General features: G+C 41.1%; 1 protein-coding gene across 1 annotated transcript; it reads right to left on the bottom strand.

Annotated features, from left to right (window-relative positions):
• Nucleotides 1–2,297: 2,297 nt before the first annotated feature.
• Nucleotides 2,298–17,354, bottom strand: smg6 (SMG6 nonsense mediated mRNA decay factor). The gene is made up of 19 exons (XM_056397279.1): nt 17,258–17,354; nt 13,653–16,041; nt 13,267–13,459; nt 12,072–12,182; nt 11,662–11,768; nt 11,251–11,329; nt 10,885–10,995; nt 10,389–10,604; nt 8,630–8,691; nt 8,346–8,491; nt 7,875–7,988; nt 7,375–7,552; nt 6,487–6,706; nt 6,107–6,286; nt 5,706–5,873; nt 5,194–5,338; nt 4,827–5,089; nt 4,614–4,695; nt 2,298–4,486 (listed from the first exon to the last, which is right to left on the bottom strand). The coding sequence occupies exons 1-19, from the start codon at nt 17,346–17,348 to the stop codon at nt 4,356–4,358; spliced, it is 4,986 nt and encodes a 1,661-aa protein (XP_056253254.1). The 5' UTR covers nt 17,349–17,354; the 3' UTR covers nt 2,298–4,355.
• Between the last annotated feature and the right edge of the window lie 8,716 nt (nt 17,355–26,070).

Here is a 26,070-nt window from a genome sequence, read left to right as displayed (position 1 = left end):
CATGAGTCCTGGTCCATTTCACAGCAGGGGATAGCCAAGTCTGTGTGTTTGGCCTTATACACTTTGAGTCACTGAGCTCCTAACCTGATTAACAGTTTCAGTCTTAATCTGGCCTCTACTATAAATAGCCCGTCGTTAACTCACAGACAATGTTAAAAACTGTTTTATATTTCTTAGAACAATAATAGATCTCCTCAAGATGTCAAGCTTCAACCTGTCTGGGGACAACACCGTGCACTTCATGAGTCCTTGCCCTTAGTATGGTGAGAAGAGTGGGGTTTTACATCATAACGACATAATTCTTTTATTCTAGCAAACAGTAGTAGTACAAACCAAACAATACAGTCTAGATGTGTTCTGAAATATAATTACAATACTATGATTAAATTGTCAGTTTGCACCCTGTGAAACCTATGAAAGCATGTGGTGAATACAACACCTTAAAGTTCATGACCTGGAATACAATAATTTGGTATTTCACGGTTATATAATATGAAGTGTGGTTTAATAGGAAAGTGTAGTGCAGTGCAGATACCAGATGATCAGTCATACATACAGTTAATTCAATGGGGGCTCAGTGCTTCTATTCTCAGCCTCCACACAGCTTCCACTGATGTACTACAGATGTTTCCATTTCGGACACTGTAACTTTAAAAAAAAAAAAAAATCATGTTATGTTTACATCAGAGAAGCGTACAAGTGACCATTTTTGAATCTGAAGCCTCTGTTGCTGTATTGACAGAAATACCTTTTATTCAGATGTTCCAGTCATCACATGCAACAACTTAATATCAAGTCAGTATAACCATGACATCATATCTCAGAAGAGGATTACACGTGTAGCTGTAATCTGTATTGAGAAAAATATAGGATGTATGCAATGTGCATGGCAGCAGAGAGGTTAAAGATGGGCATTCCACAACAGGCTGCAGGCTGAGAAACCAATCAGCTTGCAGAGCAGGGCTTAGAGGGTTTTGATTGGTTGCTTGGTAGCCCTGTTGTCATGATGATGGGAATCAGGTCCTGCCTGTGTGGTCTGTATCCAGGCACAGAAGTATACTGAGGCAAATGATCTGGATGGATAGGCTGCAGAACTTTCTGTCCCTGACACACACACACACACTACACATACATGTGTATATATAGTATAAATACTTCCCTCTAGTTATAGCCACAGATACTGGTGTTTATTCAGACTGAGACTTAGCATATTTGTGATGACTGTGCTTGTCTGCAGATGTTAAATGCTGAAGAAGCATCTGTCCCACTCATGCCTTCTGAAGATGCACATTCACAGATACCTGCTTATCATAGAAGAGTGAGTTATTTAGATATTTCTAATAGCGAATACCCTCCAAGCACTGAGCTTATGCTACTGGTACTTAGAGTGCACTGACTGACTCTGTGGGCCTTGCTCTTTATTATCACTGGGAATTTGAAATTTGACCATATGTCAGCTCTAAGAATAGAATATCAGGACTGGATCAGAGCCGTTCAGTCTTTTGAGGCATGTCTAGATAATGATCATGGTCATTAAACTTTTTGCTTTTCAGATTTCACAGATGTCTCCTTCATCATTTCAGTAAGGTTGATCTATACATTTCTGCATGTTTGTCTCCTTCATGAATTTATTAAGACATTCCCTGTATTGAAGTGCTACACCCAAACATGCCGTCTCCTTGGTTCCATCACTTTCACCTGTGTAATCCTCAACTACCACATGAGGGCACACATGTAAAGGTTTTGGTATGTGAGTGATTTCCATGTATACTTATGCAGATAATTTGATCTTGTTTTGTTTCTTGTAATAATTTTGATTATGTGGATTTATGAATGGATCCCATCACATATTTATTGTGTTATCATTTGCATGGACTAAATTAATCTGTGTTCAGTAATTTCTCAAATATTTAAACTGTCCAATTTTTTGTTATAATACAATACTTCATTTTGTGACCTAAATGTACACAAAAATAAGACCTCTGAGTTCTACACGTTAATACTTCAAGGCTTAATATAAAGTGAATGTAAATATAAAGAAAATCTTTCAGTGCAAGACAACCACATCACAGAAGGAAAAGAACAGATCTGAATAATAAAATGAATATTGGCTGAATTCCATTTTGCTGATTTGGTTTCAGGGTCATGGTACTGTGAAGGTTGGCTCAGTCACAGCTTTCTGGGATTCTTGAATATGATAGAAGAAATGTTCATGTTTTCAGCAACACCTGTGCCTTTCCGGTTATTACAAGTCAAAATGTCGGTTGTTAACTTTCACATCAATTAGGTAAAAACAATGCCTTCAAAACATTTTTAATGATGGATGATGAAAAAGTTGTTTGTGTTATGTTTTTACTACATTTGCTTTGACACTCAAACACTGATGCAGTGCCACTTAACAGAAGCTACAGAAACCCTACAACAGGTGTTGGAGAAAAAAAAAAAAAAAGAATAAACCTGTCTCATATTTTACAAATACAGAAACATCAACTGCTGATGGTAGTTGTACGAGCCTAGCTAAAAAGGTACAGGACAAATAGAAAGTAGGAAAGCCACTTCTACATACAGTACAATTTCAAATCCATATGATCACACTGTGGTGAGTGAATGATGATTGTGTATGTTGTAACATAACAGAGGGCAGAGGTGTAGATTATATCTATTTTGAGTATCCAGACACCATCTCAAAAGCACACAGAAATATACACTGAATTAACTCAGCATCTCCTAAACTGCCTCCCAAAGCAATGAAGAGCAAGCAAAACCGCAAATACAAATACTACCTTCGTGTTCATGTTTGTTGACAATGTGTCAGTGAGGTGTTGTTTGAACTCGATGGACATTTTACAGGCTGTAATTTATGCTCTTATGCCACATGTATTTTATTTCAACTAAAGAAAAGTGGATAAGTGACCTTGAAAAAAAAAATTCAAACTACGAAGAGGAAAACAAGATAATGGTAATGGATAATGATTAAAAACATTTTATGAAAAGGTAAACTGCTGCGGTGGTATGAACTGAAAATGCACAAAAAGACTGATAGACACCAATGCTACTCAATAATTAAGTATCTGCAAAGTCACAGTGAAGGACCAAACCAAGTCCTAACATGGTGGCTGTCTACAGGAGACCTGGGTCAAACAGCATTTGCAAATGTTTTTTCCCCCATACTGTTTGAAGTGATAAATGGGTTGAATTTTGGAGGAGAAAATCCCATAAAGTTAGTCAATGTAGCATAATTTTGTAAAACTGAAAACTCACCAGAAGCCAACAAACTAGTTTTGATCTATCAAATCTCACAGTTTATACTGCTCAAAAACACAAAGTAATTATTATTTACAAATATATTTGCACCCAGATCAGTTAAAAAAAAAAAAAAAAAACTGGATTCAATTATAATTTATGGTTTACACTGGAAAACTTTGCAGATGCTTATTATCAGTGTCTAAAATGGAAAAATGGCTTCCATGAGGGAAACAAAACTTTTTACACAAGCTCAAAAACAAGCCAAAAGACAGAAAATTAAAATAAACCAATCTTTTTTTGTTTTTGGTGACTTTTTAAAAACATTTTCAATACCCAAACTTAATGTTAGCTTCAAGCTGGAGGAACAACCAAGTTAACAAACACACATAAGGCACTTCCTGGGTTAGCAGGAAATACCATACCTGCTCACGATTCCTTGGTGGTGCTTATATTGCATGAGGGCTCTTGATCAACCCTCACTGCAATCAGCCACTTTTTACTCTATGGACACAGATCCTCCAGCTGTGCTTCTCTTCGCCTTCCTTTCTCTCAGCTCTGCTTTACAGGCCACAGAAGTCTATGAGACTGGGCCCTCAGAGAAATGTGGAGGTGCCAGTTATGGCCTTCAGTATTGATGTCTTCAATCAATTAAATGACCATAAACACGCTCCCTCTCTCTGGCTCATTCTATCATCACCTCAAATTTTGATACTGCTTGCAGAGAGCACACTCACTAACTAGGTGCAGAGGCTCGAGGCTGGACCAGACAACTTACAAATGATATCACTCCGTTTTTACCTCCTTCCTCTCTTCTAGTCCAGCCTTTCTGAGACTTATCAAGTCTCCCTGTCTCTCTCTGGGGAAGCTCACTGATCTTAACACATACATACACACACGCTTCATCACAAGAGGGAAAAGCTCATTGAAACCACCCTGCTCTCACTACATTTGTTTGTATTTCATAAGTAGCGGTTCTTTGCTTTCTTTTTCATTTCCTCTCCCCTGTTAATCTCCTCCTCTTCTTCCTCTGCTTAAGTGTGTCTTCTCTCCTGGCTGAGTGGCAAGCAGGCTTCAGCAGTTGGGTTCCTTTGATTCCAGCTTTGCTTGGTTCAGCCCACTTTGGCCCAGCTGAGGAAAGCAGGGATGTCTCGGACTGGGACGTTACGAGTCAAAGCTTTGACGCGCAGGTTACGGTCATCTGTAAGCAGCACCACCTCTCTTTGGAGCCTCACTGTCCCATCTGTTTGGGGGGGGCAAAGAGTATTAAAAGACAAACTCAGAAGACTTTATTTACATCAAATTATGCAAAGTGTTTGCATGTGTGTTAGGAAATATGAACAATGACAGACAATACATACAATACATACTTCTCTGATCGGGCATGAAATCCTTTGCTTTGTCTTTGCAGTAGTGGAGACAGCAGGACAGAATCACATCATCATTGTTACCCTGAAGAAGATTAGAAAACTAAGTCTTATTTCACTGCACAATCTGACACCAAATGACCAAAAAGTTAATAAAACAAAATAAAATGAAACCCAAAATGTGTTATTTTGGGTTGCATTTATTAGGGCTCTCACCTGTTGTCCAGAGGTGTCTTCACTGCGGAAGGCAATAGATTCGAGCTGATTTCCTCTGCTTGTTAGGGCTCTGAGGCATGGTTCCCTGGCTTCGAATCCTTTCTCTAAGAAAGCCACAGCCAGCCGGGCCTTCTCCTGAACAGACCGCACATGGGCCACACTGACATTATAGTTGCCACGAGTGCCAATGTTACGCCCTCCTGACCCCACTCCACCACCAAAGTTGTCCTGGCCTTTAGCCAAGCCATCCAACTCTGTGATCACTGGGAAAAAGAACACACACCATGAGTAAACATAAACACAACAGACACACTGGGCATTCTTATCATTTTTAACATGTCACAACGCCACAATTTAATCATCCTACCGATGAGTGGCACAACTATTATGTATGTTCCACATTGAAGGAGTTTCTTCAGCCCTTCCAAGTGATCAACGAATCCATTGGTATCTGGAACCAAAAACAGAGGCCTCACTTCCAGCTCCAACTGCCCGCCTGTCTGCAGCACCGCCTGGAAGACACAAACGCATTAAATATGATGTGAAATTCAACTCTGCCACAATATTGCATAACTGTATAAATTTGTCCTATTCAATTGACACTTACTGTACTATGTTAAGACACAAGCATGACCACAAAGAAATAAATTATTTCCACATCACCTGAAATGTTTTTGCCAATCACACAACGCAGAATCTTTCAACACAGGGATTCTTCTAATTATTTAATACAATTTCCTATAACCTGGTATTGTTATGATTTTTTATCTTTTTTTAGTATTTGCTTAATCTATAAAATGTAAGACATACAATACTGCGGTTAAACCTTATTTCCTAATTTAAATGATTGTTAGGTACGTATGTATATCCCAGTTTTACCTGTATTTTATCCCTGCGCTTCTGTTGCTGTGCCAGTTTGTTGGCGAGGGCATGGCGTCGTGCCTTCAGCTGTCTGATGTCATTCTCACTGTCTCCCGCCTCCTCTGCATCCTCCTCTCCTTCTGATGCAGAGAGAGATGACTCTGCCTCGACTATGACATCATCAGCCTACCGAACAGACACACAAAGCAGCTGATATGACACATTTTCAGCAATTTCCACTGCATCCACTGCTTGCAACAACCTCTGCTGTACTGCAATGAAAATTTAATTTCAGCATTTACATAGTTATGAGTGGGTCAAATTTTGAAAGAAAGGAGTATAATCAGAGAAGAGCGCAAAAGTGGAAGCTAAGTAAAGAGAACAGGTTACTAGAGGGAGAGAAGGAGAAAAATAGTCACCTCTTTCTCCGTTAGAGAATCCTGCCTGCTCCTTGTATCCACTGAGTGGTTAGGTGAAGGAGAAGTTGCCACAGAAATGTATTTGCCTCCCTTGAAGGCCAACAGAGGCTCTTCTTGTCCACACAAAGCCTCCAAAAAGTACTTCAGCACCGTCACTCTCTTACAATCTGCTGCTATTGCCTGAGGAGGGATGACACAGATATAAGTGCATGAAGGATGGTGAATAGGGTTTGTGTAAAAGGTGACAGAAGAATAATCAGTACAATTAATAGCACAGGAGAAGATTTAAGTGCGGTCGGTCAGTCGGTCGGTAGGTAGGTAGGTGTAGGTATGGGCATCAGTGTTACAGAAAAAATAACACACCTTTGCCATCTACTCACCATCTCAGTGTGTCTGTCTGTGTAACATGGCTCCTGTGGTGCAGCCAGCAGTGGTACAAAACCAGCAAGAAGCCTGTCTTCCTTCAGTTGCAGCACAGTCAACTCCTCATCTCCCTCAACTTCATCAGTGTCGACTTTGTAAAGCGGCAGTTCCCCGTGGTCCACACGTGCCAGCAAATTACACAGGTCAGCCAGGCACTGCCAAACATCAGGGCTGCAACTTGATAGAAAGGAAAAGCCATAAGTGGTGGTGAGGAATGAGTATTTTAAAGCTACCATCTGAAGACAGCTATGTTAAGTACCAGTGGAGGGCATGAGCGGAACCAACAGATTAACCTGTTAACAATATATCAAATAACAATGTGTAATGCAAGAGACATTGCTCAGAGAGATGAACCTAGAGAATTTCCATCTGAACCTGCAGCTTCCCTCGGCTTTACAGAGCTTTTTAATGACTTTCAAGTTGCAGTTTTGGCTGTCTGGCCTGCAGCTTTATGGTTTTGGTTCACTCTCACCACTCTCTGTTTCTGGCCACAGCAGGCAGCTGTTTACGGTGAAAAAGCCTTAAAACCCCACTGCACACTACCTGCTCAGCACCAAACAGCAGAGAGACAAAGTTGGCGATTAGCTGGTAAACCTGATGGAACACTTAGCAACTAAAGAGCTGGATATTTTCCTCAGTAGTTGGACTAAAAACAGAGCTAAAAGTGATGTGAAGGTGGTGAGAAACACGACTCCAAATGAGGGATTATGTTGCTTTCTGACTCTTCAATGAGTAAATTAGCAATTGTTTGCTAACATGTTAACCATATCAACTTAAAAAGGTGATGAAATTTTTTCATTTCCAGTCCCCTGTAGTATCCAAAATAAGTTATTGCAGGTACTCACTCTATACTGCATGGTGGTGGGTTCCACTGGTCTGGGTGTCCCAACATCCAGTCAGACCAGACCTTGATGCTTGGCAGCAGTTCTCTAAGGTCCAGTGGGAAGGCAGAGACCCTTACCATACCATCCAGCTCCTCCCCTTTACCCCCCTCCTCCTCTCCATCTGCCATGGGGACTGGTTCTGAAAGAGAGAAAGAGTTGACACTTTTCAAAAACAATCTGCAGTTATAAAAAAATCAAACAAAAACAAATGAAATTTGTGTGTAAAACAAGCACATTAAAACAGAGTACTCTATTTATTAATTAGTTCTACAAGTAATCTCCACCAATGTGCTTTGGGACTATACAGTGAGTAATTTTTGTCTTTTAACTGTTCAACTGACACAGATGAGAACAACTTATTACTAACATTGACCTTAATTTCAAAATATTTACATATGTGCATAGGGCAACTTAAGTAAATGCTGCTGATCAAATACTTGTGAAGCTTACTGTGTGTGTACCTGCAGGTATATCTCTGAGCAGCTCTGTGCAACGCTGCACCAGTAGTGCAAACATGCCAAGACCCAGGGCAGTGCTTTGTTCCTGTAAGACGGACCGAACTTCTCCTTCTTCACCTGACAAACAGAGACAAGAATTTGAAAAAGTACTTCTTCAACACTGTTTGTATCAGTATTACCAATGACTTGTGTTCAAGTTTGGAAAATAACTGCAAACACTGTTGCATAATAAAGAACTTGCATGTGAGAACATGAGATTAAAAGTGTGTGAAAGAGCTATTATCAACTCTGAAATTCCACTGAAGCTATTTAAACCAAGTTTAAATAAATGAAATCCATGTTTATAACTTACATAAAAATAAAATAATTGGTGCATTTGTATCAATTTTGTAGATAAAAACAATGCATTAAAACTTTGCTGTTTGAAGCTTGTTGTTTAATGATGATAATGTGTGTGGGTATATGCAGCATTACCTCTGCTGTGGGCATTGTGTATGGTGAACATGTTGATGGTGATGATCTGCAGCATGTGTGTGCTGCCCAGTAGGGAAGGGCCATGCTGGAGCAGTGACCTGAACTCCTGCAGAACACGACTCGCCACTCCAGGGAATGATTCCATGCTGAAGAAGCAAGACATACGTTCATAAAAATACAGAAAAACAGGCACTCAAAAAAATAAATTTCTAGATTATAGTCTCAATCCTTCAAACTCTTTAGTCCTTAAATGTAAGAGCTGGAACACATGAGACATCACTTACCCCACTTTAGTGAAGAGCTTGCCATGTGCATGCAGGAAACTCAGAATGAACCTCTTATTTAGCTGAAGAAAAAAAGAGAAAGTTGAAAGAGGAAAAGTATTACTAATCTTTGGCCAAAAGTTTTATTTAGCTACAAATCCTATAGCAAATGACAATAAAACACAGTTCTTCATTCAGCGACAAAGCACATGGAGCTGACATCTCCATTTAAATACACCCAGGATTTTTAACAAAAGTGGTGGGAGGAAATGGACGGAAAGGCTACTGAAGCTGGCACAGACGATACACAGACATATGTCTCTCCCAACATATTTCTTTCAAAAAAAAAAAAAAAAAAAAAAAAAAATCACAGGGACTCCAATACAGCATGTCAAAAAACTGGTATCCCTTTGAAAGGACACATCATAAGAAAAAAGGCTGCACTGTAACTGATACAGGAATGTGAAAAGGGGGTGGTAGAGAAAATTGTGATCTTTCACTCGAAGAACTCACTCCTGAGTACAATAAATTATTCACAGCGTAATGTTCAATAAAGCATCACATCAGAGCTACTACGGCTTAACCCACAACCACACTACAACAGATACAAGTGATTTGTGTCTAGGTTGTAAATGAGCCAGCTGATATTGTTGGATGCAATCTGAGCACCTCCCATAGGGGTGGGGGCCCAACCCACACACTTGACGTGCTGGAGATGGTATACAGTGGCATCAGAAAATGTTCAGACGCATTCACTGTTTTGCTCACTTTATTGTGTTATTTATTGTAATGCCCACCAGTCTACACGCAATAACCCACAATGACAAAGTGAAAACATGTTTCTCCCAGATTCTCCCATTTCTGCAGAGGACTGAACCTCTGTTAGAGTGACCATTGGAGTCTTTGTCACCTCCCAACCAAGGCGCTTCTTGCCCAGTTACTTGCCAGACAGCCAACTCTAGGAAGAGTCCTGGTGGATCCAAACTTCTTGCATTTCACAATTATTGAGGCCACTGAGCTCCTGGGAACTTTTTTAAAAGCTTAAGAAGTGGTTATACCCTCACACTTATCTTTGCCTTGCCACAATTTTTTTTATCTAGGGTCTACTTGAACTTTATGGATTGTTTTTGTCCTGACTTTCAGTGTGAAGTGTGGAACAATATATATACAGGTGTGAGCCTTTCTAAACTATGTCCAATCAATTCAGTTTGCCACAGGTGCACTCAAGTTCAACACATATCTCAAGGAAAATTAAAGCAAATAGGATACACCTGACCACAATTTGAGTGCTACAGCAAGGTGTCTGGAAACTTCTGTACATTTTTGGATTTTCAATACATTTGCAAATATTTGTAAAAACATGTTTTCACTTTGTCATTATGGATTAATGGGTATCATGGAACATGAAATATTAAGGAAGTCAAATAATAATAATAAAATCTAAAATTAAATAAAAATCATATGATGACTTAAGGAATAAATGAGAGTCAAAATAAATGAGAGGAAAATTTAAAGGAGATAAAATAATATATCTAATATAAATTAGATTTCGAGGAAGAGAGGGAAAATAAAACACCATAAAATGGATTGAGAGACATCTGCAGACACTAGTGTCCCTGTTGAAAAGAAAATAAACTTTATATAACTAAGATAAAAAAACGTGTTAAAAAATATGCACACACAGACTTGAGTGTGTCTTTCATGTAAAGGAATATGACGCATGAGACTCGATGAGCGTGTGTGTGTATGAGAGAGCGCAAAAGGAAGAAAGGAATCTTACGTCACTAGCGCTGAGACTACCCAGCTCTCCATCCTGTTCTGAGTCTCTGCTGGACTCACTACCTCCTCTCTGTGAGGATGGGGTTGCTGCTTGTCCACTGGGACGAATCCATATCTCCACACGTGCTCCCTCTTCCCCTCTTCCTCTGCCTCTCACTGCTGGACCCCTGGAGCCTCCTTCTTGCTCTTGCCGTCTCCTTCGCTCCAGCTGCTCTGTCTACAAGAACAAAATCTGTAAACAAGAAACGCTTGCGCCGTCTTAAGTCTCAGCATAATCGCCAGATTATAGTAAGCTTAACCAGTCATGCTTATAGGGTAATTTATTAAGCAAATTATTGAGTTAACTCACTAATGTGTGAATGTCATTATATTTTTAACATCCCCTTTCATCATTGCTAAAAAAAACACAATAGTTAATTTTGCAGAGCGTATCCATGTCAAGGTCAAGGTCAATCTCATCATCTGGCATAAGTTAATGCACAAAGTGTGTGACTAACCTTACGCTTGGCTTCTTCAAACAGACTCATCAGGCTTTCCTTTGCAGTCAGGATCGGGTTTGAAGCTGCCAAGCTGCGCATGTAATAATACACTGCATCCAACTTCCGCTTCTGTGAGTGAGAGAGGCGGGATGAGAGTAAGAAGGATGTATCCTACAAAAAGCCTCACACCAGGGGTGTCAACAGATCATTACACAAAATATAGTTGTATTGTTCAATTATCCTGGTGACATGCCAGGAGAAATACAATCAGTCATCAAAACCCAATTACTTAAATGCCAATGAACTAATTATGTTTGGGCAGACCATTTTCAGGTAAATATGCAACTCTCAACTTTCCTTCTCTACTTACTACATATCACTTACTGTATAGACTGCCAGCAGAGCCAGCTGGTTATAAGGTCGTCCATTTTTGGGGGCAATCTGCTGAGCTTTCAGGTACCAGCTAAGAAGAAATGGAAAAGTGCAGTCATGAGATACCATCAGACAAATTTTCCGGGTTACAGTTCTCATACTGGGAAGAAGCATTCTCTATTATAAGCCGTATTAAGCTGCCAGCAATTGAGACTTGTACAAGAAATTTCAAATCAGGACTAAATGAAAACCAGTTCTCTGGGAGAAATTAAAGGGGTGTAAAAATTGTACCATAGCAAAAAGGCTAGTCATCACCACCCGCTCTTGGACTTAAGAGATACCAGATTTTAACAATGTAGCCCTCTTGAACAAGTCAAGTCCTACCTTTAAGCTAATACACAGACTGCTCAAATTATAGCCTACCTGCGAGCCTTGCCGTAGTTGGCCGAGTCGCTGGCTTGTTCCCGGTAACGTGCAATATCTCCCTGACAAATCATACAGCGTTGAGCACTGATAAGTGCATACTTTACCTGAAAAACACAGAAATACACAGAAACTTTAACAGTTTGATAAATACAAAGTTCAGATAGCACATAATTACAGATATGATTAACAAGTAGTAAGTAACTAAGCTGCTGACTATATTGTCAGTAACACGGTAATCTAATCAAGTACTGGTTCAAACGTTGGTTAAACAACATGTTATAAATTATAATGAAATTATATAAATGTAATAAATTGTGTGGGTCATACTATACTACTTTGAAAAAACATAAATCTTTGAATACAGTGCCCACACAAACACATACAGACTAAAAGGAATATTGCTGTACCGTTTTGCGTAATGGCCGCGCCCTGATAGCCATACCATCCATGTAATCCTCTAACTTAAACTGGTACACTGTCTGCAGTTTCTGAAGCAGCGCATCAAAGAACAGTGCTCCCTGTGAAACACAGACAATGATCACAATGGACAAGTTAAGTTACAGTGAAGAAAAAAATTATTGAATTTATTGTGGCCTGTTACCACAACAAGAAATCAAAACTGTAAAATGGTTTGGACACAAGTATTTCTAAGCTTCATAGAAAACATATTAATACACTGCATTATCTACTTATATACACTTTTGGGTTTACTGGTCCCAGTCTATACCCAAATACAAAACAAGATCAGAACTGTACAATAAAGACCTTAAGTATTTGGACAGTTACACATTTTTGGTTCTTAAGCTTTGTGCTTCAGTACATTCAAGGTGAAATAAAATAATGGATATTACACTGAAGTGCCAAGTCTCAGCTTTAATTAGAGTGGGTTTACGTCAATACTGAAAGAACTATGAGTGAGATACAGCCCTTTTTAGCACATAGTGCCCAAATTGCTAGGGCTCCAGAGTAATTGGACACTTAGCTACTAAATGTGTCTTGGACAGCTGCATGTCATTTCAATGCATGCACAACACAGCTCACACATTGCTGATGGAGAGTTGAGAGTTGCCATTTAGAGTCAGGGGGAGTGGTCTGTCAATTTGAGGAGTAAAGATGACCATGCAAGTGAAAAAGATATTTACATAAGAAAAAAAGCAAAAAAAACTACAGATAGATAAAAAAAAAAAAGCAGCTCATAACCCAGAGCCACCACCTCATCTGTCAAACATGTCGATAGTTCTGTTATAGCTCGGGCAGGTATGGCTGCCAGTGGAACTTGTACATTGGCATTTACTGAAGATTTCACTGCTGGTGGAAGCAACAGGTTGGATGCAGAGGTATGCAGGACAGGTATACAGGATACATTATTTTCTTTCAAACTGAATGTGCTGAAGCGCAGAGCCTGTAGAACAAAAAACACTTAACTGTTAAATACTTTCGGTCTGCACTGTATATCCAATCAAGCACACAAAGCGTCTGTCTTTACGCATGTTCAAGCAAGAATATGAATCCTGCACCCAAATCCTCAATGCTAGACACGCACCCCCTATCCGCCCCCTTGCAAAAACCTTGACTCATCTGAATTTTCTACACATTCCTCACCTCATCAAGCAGCGTGAGCAGCATGTTCCTGATATGAGGGGTGTTGTCATAGGCGGGGTCTTTGAGTAGCTGCCGGAAGTGCTCTATGACCTGGTAAAAGACATTCTTCCACAAAGCCTGATCCACATTCTGAGAGTCTGAGAGCTCGATGTCTGTGAGGATGACCTGCTCGTATAGCCCCAAAAGGTCAGCTCTGGAAAACACGAAGGAATAACAGGACAGTGCTTTTTCAATATGTCTACTGGCTCAGTTCTGTTGAGGTTTTTATTAATTAGTCCAGAGGAGGAACTGACAGCCAAACAAGTAGTATAAGACAAAAGAGTAGAACAAAAAAACACACAATCAGAAGAATGCCACTAACACACACCTTTCCCTTAAATCCTCACCTGAGCTGGGCCATGCGATCCAGTCCATCAGCACTCACTCTGTCCCTGGACAGGAGGTTACTGAGCTGGAGCTCCTGTGCATCTGCAGCCCTCAGCAGCTTCCCCAACTCCCCTCTGGCTTGTTGCTCCACTTCTTCAAATGTCAAGCCACCACCTCCACTTGGCTGAGAATATCCTGCTCCCCTGTAACTCCCACAGAACTGACCCACACCAGCACCTGGGTACATACCGTTAGGGGGAGCCATTTGGTAGGGTCCCATATGATATGAATATGGATAGCGCTGGCTGGTGGTGGTGCCAGGATTGGTGGACATGGGGTAGCAGTAGGGGTTGTCAGAGTTTTGGAATTTGTAGTAGGCCATGGTGGCAGCCTGCTGGGATCGAAAGTGTTCACCCTGCGGGACTGGAGGACTGCCTGCTACTTCATCATCTGTGTCCAGAAAGTTAAGCGGTCCATATCCGGTCCCTGTCTGAAGATATATAGGCTGTTGGAGAGATTTATGCTGTGAGGACTGGGTGCTGGTAAGAGCAGGTTTCTGGTCTGGGTTATTGGGATCCCAGAGTCGTCTGACTCCTCCTCCTCTGCCTCCTCTACTACTGCCAGCTGCTCCTCCCCTAATTCCGCCAAAGAGAAGTCTTTGCCCAACCTCAGGTGAATTAGAGATATCTGTGCGGGCTGGGAGCACCAAGATACCCCCACCTCTGCCACGGGGAACCAAGCCTGGCTTGCAATGCTGTACATCCCCACTATGTGATGAGATACCTGAATGTTTTTCAAGAGAAACCCTTAGGATTCCTCGACCTCCACCTTTGTTTCCCTTTGGTCTGTTCCTTTCTTCCCTACGCCTCGCTGTACTTAGCTCCTCCTCCCCCCCTCTTCTCCTCCTCCTCCTATCTTCTGTTATGTCACTCATCTCACTCCCCTCCATGGATTCTGTAGATGATTCCCCGTTGGTTGTCCAGCTTCGTAAATGACTCCTTCGTCCTTCCCCACTATTAGCTATCTCCTCTTTGTTACTGTGCTTAGGCTGCAAGCGTGGCCACTTGGTGCTTTCCACATCCATCCCTAGTCCTGGACCATCCAGGCTGGTCACACTGCTGGTAGAGCTACTGCTGTAAGTTCGATTCCGTGATCGTCGAATATCAGATTTGGAATATCGTTTTGAGGAAGATGTGATGTTTGCATTGGATTTGTTTCTATCAACTACAGTCCTGTCTACATTTTTTTCTGACTTAGCATCTTTCTCCGCTTCTCTAGACCGGTTGTTGTTGTTGTTGTCTCCTCTTCTGCTTTCTCTACAGTTCTCTCTTCCTTTGATTTGGTGTGCCTCTCCTGTCTTACCTGGTTTATTATCCCTATCTGCTTCTGCTGCTCTCCTGTCTTTCTCTTTCTCAACTTTACACTGGTCACTCTTCCCTACACCACTTATATCATCTTCTCCTCTTCTGGAATCCTGATTCCTCTCTTTTTCCTTCTCCCCTCCTCTTCTCCTGCGATTTCCCTTTTCCTTCTTCTTCTCCATCTTTTCCTCCTCCTCTTTTGTTCCTCCCCCTTGGCCTCGCCTTCCCTTATCAGTTGTTTCCCCTCTCCTGCAGCTTAACTCTTCAACATCTTGGCCTTCACATACCACTTTAACCTTTTCCTTGACATTGAGTTTTTCAACTTTGCTAGTAATTTTCTCCACCGAAGCATCAGAAGGTAATGGAGGTTTCTGAACATCTCGGTTTCCTTGTTTTCCGTTTGTCTCACTGGATTTAGACAATTTTACATTTTCTTGTGTACCCTTTACTTCTTTACCTTTCCCTCCCCGCTTCTGTGTAGACGTTTTTTTGTTCCCCTCTATTTCTCCTGTACTCAACTGGGATTCGGGCTCAGTTTTCTGCTCATGCTTCTTAGAAGGAGGTTTGTCCTGCTCTCTTCCAACCCCACAATCCTTTCCCTGGATGTTCCTCCGGCTCCCAGGTTGATAAAATTCTCGATCTGGTTTGCGGGCTTTTCTTGCTGGTTTAGCTGCTCCTGCAGGTTCCTGGTGTTCTCTATGATTTTCAACAAAGCCTTTTTCTTGATTTTCTTCCATTTTAGCCTGTGAGTGGCTGCCCATTCTACAGTTCTGAGTGTTACTATTGTCACCTCTCATCCTGTCTTCTTCCTTTTTGTCAGTGCCCATCCCATCTGTGCACTCTAACACTTTTTCAGAGAGACCTTTTTTCTCACTCTGTGATGGTTCATCGTGCTCATGTACAAAAGTTGCCAAGGGATCACTTTGACCAGGTTCTCCCTCCTCACTGTCACGGTGACGCCGTCCATGTCCAGCTACCGGCTGGTAGCGTTGCAGATCAGGGCGCTTTCCCTCGCGTCTCTTATGTTGCTTGAGTACATGTTGTTCCTCTGGAGAAAGAAAACACACAGAAAAAAGAAATTAAGATGCTGACAGTCAAAGTCAGACATTTACATAGTAGACGAAGCATGGGTATCAAAAACTATGGATGGCATTTTGTTTCTCTTCTTGTCAAGAAATCCAATGCAAAGCCCAAATACAACAATGCCTCAGTCTGCTACTCAGTAGTTTCCAACTTCACTGCCTTGTCTGTGGTCCATTAATTCCCCAAAATTCCCCTCAGTATATTATTTAACTATTTAGGTTACTTAAACTGGAATAAATAGTGCACTTGCTAGGGATTATTACCCATTGTGATTAATATGCACTCAGCACTCTAGTATTGATGACAACATAACATTTTATGTTTTGAACAACAATTGAGGGATATGCTACATCAAGCTCTTTACTTGGGATTAGCTGACAATAAGATAAAAAAGAATATCACCAGCCTTTCATTTTCAAGATACAACAATTAAAGTTTTGCCTGTTTGGAACCAAGTCACTGGAATATGCTTTTACTGACACAGAAATGCTCACGTCACCCACAACAACAATACTGCATTAATTACGTATGAAGAGCGTAACCTGTTTACTAACAGAAACTAACCACTTTATTGTTAATGTCAAGAGAGCATTGAGAGAGCACTCTGTGTGAACTTTTGACAAAGTATTCGAGGGAACTGTGCAGCTACAAATAAACCTGCAAAATTTCCGACAACATAAGAAACTCACATCAGTTTTTAGACTACTATATATATATATGTTGATTTTTAAAATATAATCCCTGTGCATAAACAAACAACCACCTGCAATGGTTAGTTGGCGATAACTATGTTGTCTAACGTTAACCAACGCTTGACGATAACAGTCGAGCTTCTCTGTCCTAATACAAGTTAACGTTACACCTTAATATTAAGACACATTCCTTATGCTAGTCTACTTAAAGTTTAAAGAGTAATCATTAAAACTGGTAAGGAACATATACAAACACGGTTAATCGTGACAAGTCGTACATGAATTACGGTTGAAAGGGGCGTTTAAAACAAACTGCGCGGGACCAAAGAATAGACAGATAGCCAAGTTAGCTAGCTAACAACATTAGCTGGGTACAAACTTAGCAACTCCGTAGGCTACTTTCAGTTGACTTGGGATACTTCTTTGCCCGTATTTATCGACTTTTTCGCGAATGCATCCCTCCCTAGTATTTGGTTCACTTCCCCTCACCTTTCTGACAGTCAGTTGTATTAATTGTATTCGACGCTTCAGCTCGGAGTTCCGCAGCTGAGATTCGCACTCTGTCCAGTTCGTTCGCCATCTTTGCTTTGACTAAAACAAACACAACAAGTATGGTGGCTCAGCGGGATCAAACATGTTCACCGGATGACGTAGCATCGAAGGCAATTGGGTAATGTAGTACGGCAAGGTAGTTTGCTCTGTTTAGTCATCCGTTTTCAGATTCTTTACTTAAGTACGCATCAGAATTTTGCAGGTTATATGTAAAAGTACTATATTCAGATTTTGCTATTATACTACTGCTATACTGCTATTTAAATATCATGTATTATTGACCTACTACAATTATTATAGATATTTTCTTTGATAAAAGGGTGTTTGATGATGATGGCACAAAGTTTCTCAATATTGCATCAAGATCAATAGTTTTAATCAAAAGATACTTTATTGCCATTCCAATTAGACTTATTGTAAATTTTAAAGTGACTGACATGGTCTTTAAGCCAATAATTGTTTTAAAGCATTTTCTGTTACAATGGGACAAAATGTGTATCATTCTGAAATGTGTAGTTATGTAATTCTTACGTAGGCCTTGACCTACATATCAGGTCTGGGGGAAGGGTGTTTATATGTCTGCATATTATATAAAGACACAGAGAGAGAGATATACTGCATACATACGTACATCAATTCCATTCAGTATCCACTAGATGTCAGGATAGATTACTTTATTTTCATTTTTATCTTAAGCATCCTATTGTCCAACGCCTTGGATTGGCCCAAAAATGAACTTTCTGTCTACTTTTGTTTTCCAACTAAGTGATTTGTATTGTATGTATGTATCTTTTCTCTCCTGTCTTCCACTCACAACTTTGATGTGAACTGACCTGACAATTTGCATGAGGAGGTGTGTAGAGGAATTGTGCGACTGCAAAGAAAACACAACAAATTACATAAACATATGTAACACACATAAAAAGACTGGGTATTTGTGTGTGTGTGTCTGTGCATGCATGTGCATATGAGGAAGGGGGGTGGAGGGTTCATGCAGCTATCATCTATGTGGCTGATGCTAGAGTAAACAGCTTCATTTCCCTAGCAACACCAAATTAAAGGGCCAGAGTCTCTTGTCCTTCCTACAAGTCTCCCACACACACACACACACACACTCACACAATTACAAACACACGCACACACACACACACACACACACACACACACACACTCACACAATTACAAACACACGCACACACACACACACACACACACACACACACACACGAGTCTTCATCCAGAGCCAAACCTCCTCTTTCTCCACACACATTCCTTCTTTATCTCACTTAATTATTAATCCAAGGTACTTGGCTCTCTTCTTTGGCATAGTAATCAGGAATGTCTATACTTATGTGTGTGCATATCACTTCTTACAGTAATATAGAAGTTAGCTACTTTTGTATAACTTATCTACTAACAAATTATAAATCAGGCAGGCAACAGAAAGATAGTACATATAGTACAGCAGAAAGAACTGGGCTAATTACACAATTTTTAAGCCCATGTATGTATTTATTTATTAAGTTTTTTCTTTAATGCTATTATCTTATTTCATTATTGTTGTCACTATATATACTGTGTTTTATTGATGAATTTTATATTTTATGTAACACACTTGAAACAAAGGTCAAATCAAGATGACACATTGATGATGATGATGATTATTATCATTATCGATCATTATTATTATCATCATCGTTATAATTTTTATCCATATATTATATCATTCCCGGCGTGATCTCTTTCTCGGTTTTTCAATTTACAATCACAAGTATTCTTATGTGGTATAAACTATAGGACACATTGTCTGTGAATGCAGAATACTGTTGTGATGTAGTGCTAACAGTGTCTCTCGATGAAGCGCTGGCACACCAGGGGTTGTAGAATGTTTCGTGTCTGCAGTGGAGAGGTGTGAGAGAGGGAGGGGGGCTGCCGGAAGTGGTGGGCGTGTGTCTCCCTGTGTGTGTGTGTGTGTGTGTGTGTGTGAGAGTCTGTAAGTTACTTGTGTGCCTCTGTGCGTGCGTGTGTGTGTGTGTATGTGTGCAGAGTTCTGATTGTCAGTGCTGCACCACAGTGCAGGTGGAGCAATGCAGGATGATAAGTGACACAGAAGGACAGAGAGGGGGAGGCAGAGAGGTAGTGAGGTAGTGAGGGAGAGAAAGAGGGAGACAGAGAGAAAGAGGAAGCGAGGGAGAGAGGTGAGGAGGCATGATGCAGGAGGAGAGGGGAGAACAAGAGGAGGAGAGACTGTGAATACAGATGAGAAAAGCGGGGGAAGCAAGGAGTTTTTGCAGGTGAATTTCTGACACCAGGGGGTTTCTCCAACCCAATCATATCTCGATCTCTCCTGCCCCCATCTCATTTTCTCTCTCTCCCTCTCTCTGTCTGTCTATCCTTCTCCGTCTCCCCACACTGGGACACTGGGAGGTGGGAGGAGATGACTTTTAGAGATGACTGGAGTGGAGGAGGAGGAGGACAGATGGGGGAATACAGTCAGCAGAGAATGGTGGAGACAAGAGTGGGACATTGTGGTTGAGGATGGATCAGAATGAAAATGCTGCAGGACTGAAAAATGGGTAACAAATAAAAGAGAATGAAAACGGCAGGGAGAGGAAAGTGAGTCGACTGAAATGGGATCCTCATCTCGAGTAGTGAGAGAGACAGATATTAAAGAAGGTGTGTGGGAAGGACAGACAGACAGAAAGAAAGACACAGAGAGCCAGAGGCTTGTGTGACGCATATTTGCTGGCACTAGATGTTTGGAGTATATCCATTCCAACTGCTTTTTTATGCATAATTCACAAAAAGAGATGGAGGGAGTGACAGGGGAGGAATGAGTGAAAAAGACAATATGAGATCGGGGCACATGGAGTGATGTGTCAATGCTGCGGAGCCAAACACAAAAAAGAGAATTTTTAATACAAAAGTCCGTAACACAGATTGTGGCATGGAAGCTATTGACAACATTTCATGGCCTCATCCAAAGAAACTTTTATTAAAGACGTTAATCAAAGACATATTTCATTACTCTTGACTATGTAGTGCACAAATACCACCACTTCATAAACAGTTTCTCCCTTATTTCCCCTTTACTGTGTTATCTTGATCCAACTCGTCATTGAAGAAATACTCAAACCCACATTTTTTTAATGGCACATTTTCATCAAATAGAAATGCATGTGTTGCACATTTCCCCTGAATTCAACCTGACATATTTGGTATCTTTTGAAATTTTGGTTCAAAGTAGTGTGCATTTGAACAATGCTTGGCTGCAGCCAAAAATAGCCTCCAGTATAATGATTCCACTATCTGGAACCAGTTAGACAGGCCGAGGTTCGGCTTTTAATTTTATGTTTTAATTGATTGTTCCTTGACTCCCTGGAAAGCAGTGTTGCTACTGAAATACAGGAAACTGAAGACATGCACTTAGAGTACTAGGCTGTGTATGTGCAGCATACCTGATATTAGGACATGTGGTGTGGGTGCCACATTCCCTGTCATCTGCACTGAAAACAATGATCCTCATGCTGAACTCATGCAAACAGATACACTAACTCACTCTAACACTGACACGACCCTCAAACATGCACAAACGACTGCCCACACTTGTACGAAATCACACACACACACCGAACACGCACACACACACATGCAGCTGGCATTGCATGTTAATTGAATTCAGCATATGACTTTGGCATAATGTTGTGAAGTTTTGTGTGAGTCACTGTTGGAGTCACAGCAAATGAGAAGAGATGGCCTATGACTTTGCAAAAGGACAGACCATCTAGGCATTCTTTGCCACAGATGCTCTGTCAATGTAATGAAATCACGGTAGTAATCTTGTCATGCCATCTCAGGTGAGTCAGTTCTGCTGGAGCCATTTAATTAGCTCCAGTGGCTGAGGAACACATGTCACTGAAGAAGTACATGCGCCATTGCACACATCCCTCTTCCTCCGCCTCTGTCACCCAACATTAGAAACACACACAGATATATTCAAAGTTTCTGGTTAGATATTGGTTCATAGTATCTGTTACTGCTTAGGCATGTGTGTGTGTGTGTGTGAGAGTGAGTGAGTGGGTGGATGTGGAGTTGCTGCCGTGTGTGAGCGTAGGTTTGCAATCTCACACATCTTGTAGGCAAGAAGTGCGCGGAGACAGTGGAGGGAACGATGTGGGGGCGAGAGGGGTTTCACTAATAAACACCCACTCTTTCCAAACCTCCATCTCAATCTGACACACACCCCTGCCCCCACCCCCACCACCACACACACACGCGCTCTCTTTCCTCCCAAGCGCTCCTTTGAGAGAATCCTCATTACGGGCACGTTTGGCAGCACAGACTCTTCCTCCTCCTCATCCTCCTCCTCCTCCTCCTCCTCGCCCTCCCTGTCTCCATCCCCACCGCTCCTCTCTCCCTCTCGATCGTTTTCATTTGCTCATTCTCTCCTGCCCTGCTCGCTGCGTTCGAGCCAGCTTGGCAATCAAAGGGAGAGAAAACACAAATGAGAGCGGAGGGGTGGGGGGCCCCTCACTGGGATTTCAGTATGAGTCAGAATGGGAGAAGGGGAGGTGGGGAGGTGGGTAGGCAAGGTAGGCGGTTGTGAGGAGAGAAAAGAGTGTATGGGAGGGATGAGTTTTTTTTTTTCCTTCTCTCTTATCTGACTGCATTCTCTGTTTGGAATACAGATGAGGAGATAGAAAGAGAGCCAACAACTGGCCGTGACAGACAGATGAAAGATTTGAACAGGAAATAATCTGTATCCTGATTCACCATCAACCTTCGAGATATAAGCAAGGTGAATATTGAATAGGAGTTGAAGGCGACCTGCCCGTGCGACTGATTGCATGGCGTCAAAACAAAACGGAAAAAGGTTAACAAACTGAACACATCATCCTGAGTGTAATCTTGATGAGCAAATTACAAACGCTGTAAAAGATAAGAAGAAGAACTTGATACTGTAGCTGTGTGTGTATGTGTGTATGGCACCGTGGGGCTGGTAGTAAACGGGAGTGTGAGATTAGGGAGGGAGTAAGTGAGGAACTATTTCATTCACACTTTTTTTAATCATTCATCTCCCCCCTGCTTGCATATTCATGTGGGGTGTAGTATGAGAAAATTGGATTGTGTATGCTTGTGTACACAGACTTGATGCTTACCAAATGCTTACCCTCCACCACACGTCAGCACATTTATATTGCTGTTTGATTGCAGTCAGTGGAGATTCTACAGTTTTGAGGCCCATGGCTGAGAGACTGACATTCCTCCTCCTCTGCAATAATTTCGGAGGCAGGTTTATTCTTAAAAAGAAAAATAAGAGGAATTAAAAACAGCACAAATCCCAACCAAAATGTAATAACAGAGTGAATAAAATTTAATGCTGGACTCGCCCCTGTGGGTGTGTTGTTGTCCTGATTTCTTACTATGCTGCAAGCATGTTTTTTCTTCTGTAAAGTGATAAGCATACATGTCAGTGGGCTGCCTCTAGAGGGGGTATGAATGTAGATTTTAAAGTCCTGGGGGAGTGAGCTACGGTCATTACATCTATTCATATTGCATCATCCTTCAAACATCAATACAAGCAAAGAATCATTGATCTACTCGGTTAGAGACACCCTTTATATTCCTTATAACAAGCTAGGTCTGTATATATATGATTATTCTGGCCAAAATCAACAAATTTCACAAATTCCACAACAAGATTTTCAATTTCAAACAAATATCTGATGTCCGTGACCTTATTATGGTGATTACAAAGTGAAATGTGTCAGTTATGTAACAATTCAAACCAGTTCTCAAGTATTTGAAATATCTAAACTGCTTTGAAAGACAAGAACACCTACAGTGGTTAGAACTGTCACAGATGGCAATGCGTCCTGGTGTTTTCTGTTTTGAGATACAGAAGGGAAACAATGGGAGTATGCATGCACGCAGCAAAGGTTTCTGGTTTAAGTAAAAAAGGGGGTGTTATGGTTATATGCACTGTAATGATGACATGTTTTGGTGTTTAACAAAAAAAATAACGTTCATCCAGGCCAAGGTCTGAGTGCTTTGTTCTTCAATTGAAATGATTTTGAACCATGTACAGACACAGATAACTGCCTCCATGTGTCATTAGGTGTAGGATACCTTTTTGGGGTAAGCCACTTGACATTTGTTTAACGACTAACTGTATGTGCTTATAGTTTTTGATTCAAGTATTACTTCACTTTTATTCGATTGAAAGGTTTCCATGTTTCATATGTCAACCAGCAATAAAATCAGCAGCAGGCTGATTGAAAACAGAAACTGGACTGAGGAAAAATAATTTCAAGGTTAAACTTTTGACCATGACCCATGATCTTCTTCAGTGAATGGAACGTGCCAAGGTGTCATCATGTGACTGAAGTGCAGAAGTCACAGGTGATGGTAAAGGAGGAGAGACCGTGAACCCTGTTTGTTCAAAGATGGTCTCTAATTCTGGGTATGAATGGCCTCCTTGATATTCTCCCAGCCATCCTCCGACACCTGGACGGTGACTTTGACACCTTTAATGACACCTGAGCGAGTTGTATTCACTGAAGAAAATATAAAGATAAATTGGGATACAGATGAATCCTTCAGCGAAAGCAAAGTAAGTGAACCTTATGTATCGACTATTTTGGCTCAGATATGTGCTCTAATCTCCAAGCTAAAGAAATTCTGAACCGAGCCTCTCTGCAGGTCAAAGTTGAGGCCCAATGACAGCGACCTTGATAACCTTGAGAAACAGAAAGAGAGGGAGAGGAAGAAATGATGGTGGGGATAGGTTGTCTCCCTGCTGTTGAGTTCAATGGGCAGCTAATCAAATTTCACAAACAGAAAGTACACACACACACACACACACACACACACGCACACACAAACCACGTATATATAAGCTTTAGGTTGTTTTATATTTACAACAATTAATGTAACAAAGCGTGTATTCATTTTAAAATGTTTCAAATTAAAACTTGAATTAAACTTGCTTATTAATTAAAACTTAATTCAAAGACACTGAATGTGTACTGGGGCAATATTACCTCAACTTTTATTCTGCATTTGCTGCTGTAGGCCTGTGCCTTCACTTGTGACAGCTTCTTTTAAATCAGAAAGCATCAAAGGAGAGGCATGACGGGAAGTTTCCGTCCAGATTTCAGTGGCTACCTATAAAGTGACATTGCTTTGATTTGGACGTTGCTTTAAATTGAGAGTTGAATCATAATTTAAGAGACTTTCTTTTTGAAATCCAGAGTCGGTAAAAGGGAAATCAACTCCAATTTATTCAGTAATTTCTGGATAAAGGAGGCCTGCGGAGGTGGGGGTTGGATGGTAAGTAGAGAGATCATAATGCACACCCGCCCAACAGCGCTTGGTGGAGCGCAGGGGTATTTAACTTTTCTCTCAACTTCCACTGTTGTGTGGCGTGACTCTGTTCTTTCTCCACCAGAGAGAACAGGATAGAGAAAAGGGCATTTTAGTCTTATGTCCTAAGTGTCCTCTTAATCTAAAGGAGTCTCTCACTGCAAACGCCTACGTATGTCTGACATACGTCTTTACGCACGAGGGTCTCCCCCAAATCTCGCCAAACGTGTTGTAAGTTCAACGGTGGCGCGATGGCTTTACGCACGACTCCTGTCACATCTCTCCTGAGGTTTCTACAAATATGTGGAATCTGGGTTGGATACTTGGATCATTTCTAAGATGACATCAATATTAAAAAAGGAAAAAAAAAGTCAGTGCGCTGCACCAAACACTTTCAGGCATTCTAAGCAGACAGCTGCAGTGATTCACCGCCTAATCTAAACATCACGATTTTCTCGTCGCAGTTTTTGAACACACACTGGAGTAGAAGTGTCAGCTTTAGATGTCTGCTTGTAGCAGTTTTTTCTTTTCGAATCGATTAGTCTGCTTTAATATCATCCAATAAATAGCCTGCACCGAGGGAGAACTGAAGCTGTAAGATTGTTTGAGGATAATTTGATCAACTTTGAACAAACAAAATAGTTTTTGTTGATGCCTTGAATCATCCACTTGAACTGAGCATAATATAATCACCGAAGCAACAACTGAATTCTCTGACAGAAGCAACTGCACCGTGCTTGGCCAGTCTTCTTGGCAAAAAAAGAGACAGAGACTCATCCCTTGTGAAATTTAACAGATAATTATATAATAAACAGGCTATTATAGAAATATTGGGAGACTCTAAGTGTCTTAAGATTACAGGAATTTTCGCCAGAGCTTTTGATATGTGACATTATCTCGGTGTAAAAGGAGCATACACAACAAACATGCTATTTTCATCCTCCTTCATGAAGACCTGCACAGTGATTCAGGCTATACTTTTCCTCCCCTTTATAAATAGCTGCACTCCGTTCAGTGACGTGGGCTACGCACGTACATGTGTAGGTGAATCTTTGAATGAGCTCTCCCTCTCCTTCTTCCTCCCTCTCTCCCCTTCCTCCCTCCCCCGTTCCCTCTACTAGTTACTACGGGATCTCTATAAAAAGCCTACGGTTGATGGGAGAGCCCGGTCTGTATGGGAAGCGACTTTGGAGGAGAGGGACGACAGCGTCTGTGTGCGAAGGCAGCATGGCACAGATTTGCGCTGAGCACTTTGGCGTTGATGAAGACTGCGACTTTAGAGATAGGACAGACATTTTTCTACAGCATGGAGCCGAAGCCGTGGCCACACTGGGAACTTTGACTGAGGTAAGTTCAATTCCTATTTCTACAGAATAGAGTTGTAT

Source organism: Seriola aureovittata, chromosome 15, assembly GCF_021018895.1.
Source record: "Seriola aureovittata isolate HTS-2021-v1 ecotype China chromosome 15, ASM2101889v1, whole genome shotgun sequence".
Classification (NCBI taxonomy): Eukaryota; Metazoa; Chordata; class Actinopteri; order Carangiformes; family Carangidae; genus Seriola; species Seriola aureovittata.
The sequence above is the reverse complement of the archived record's forward strand: the minus strand, read 5'-3'. Positions and strand labels throughout refer to the sequence as shown.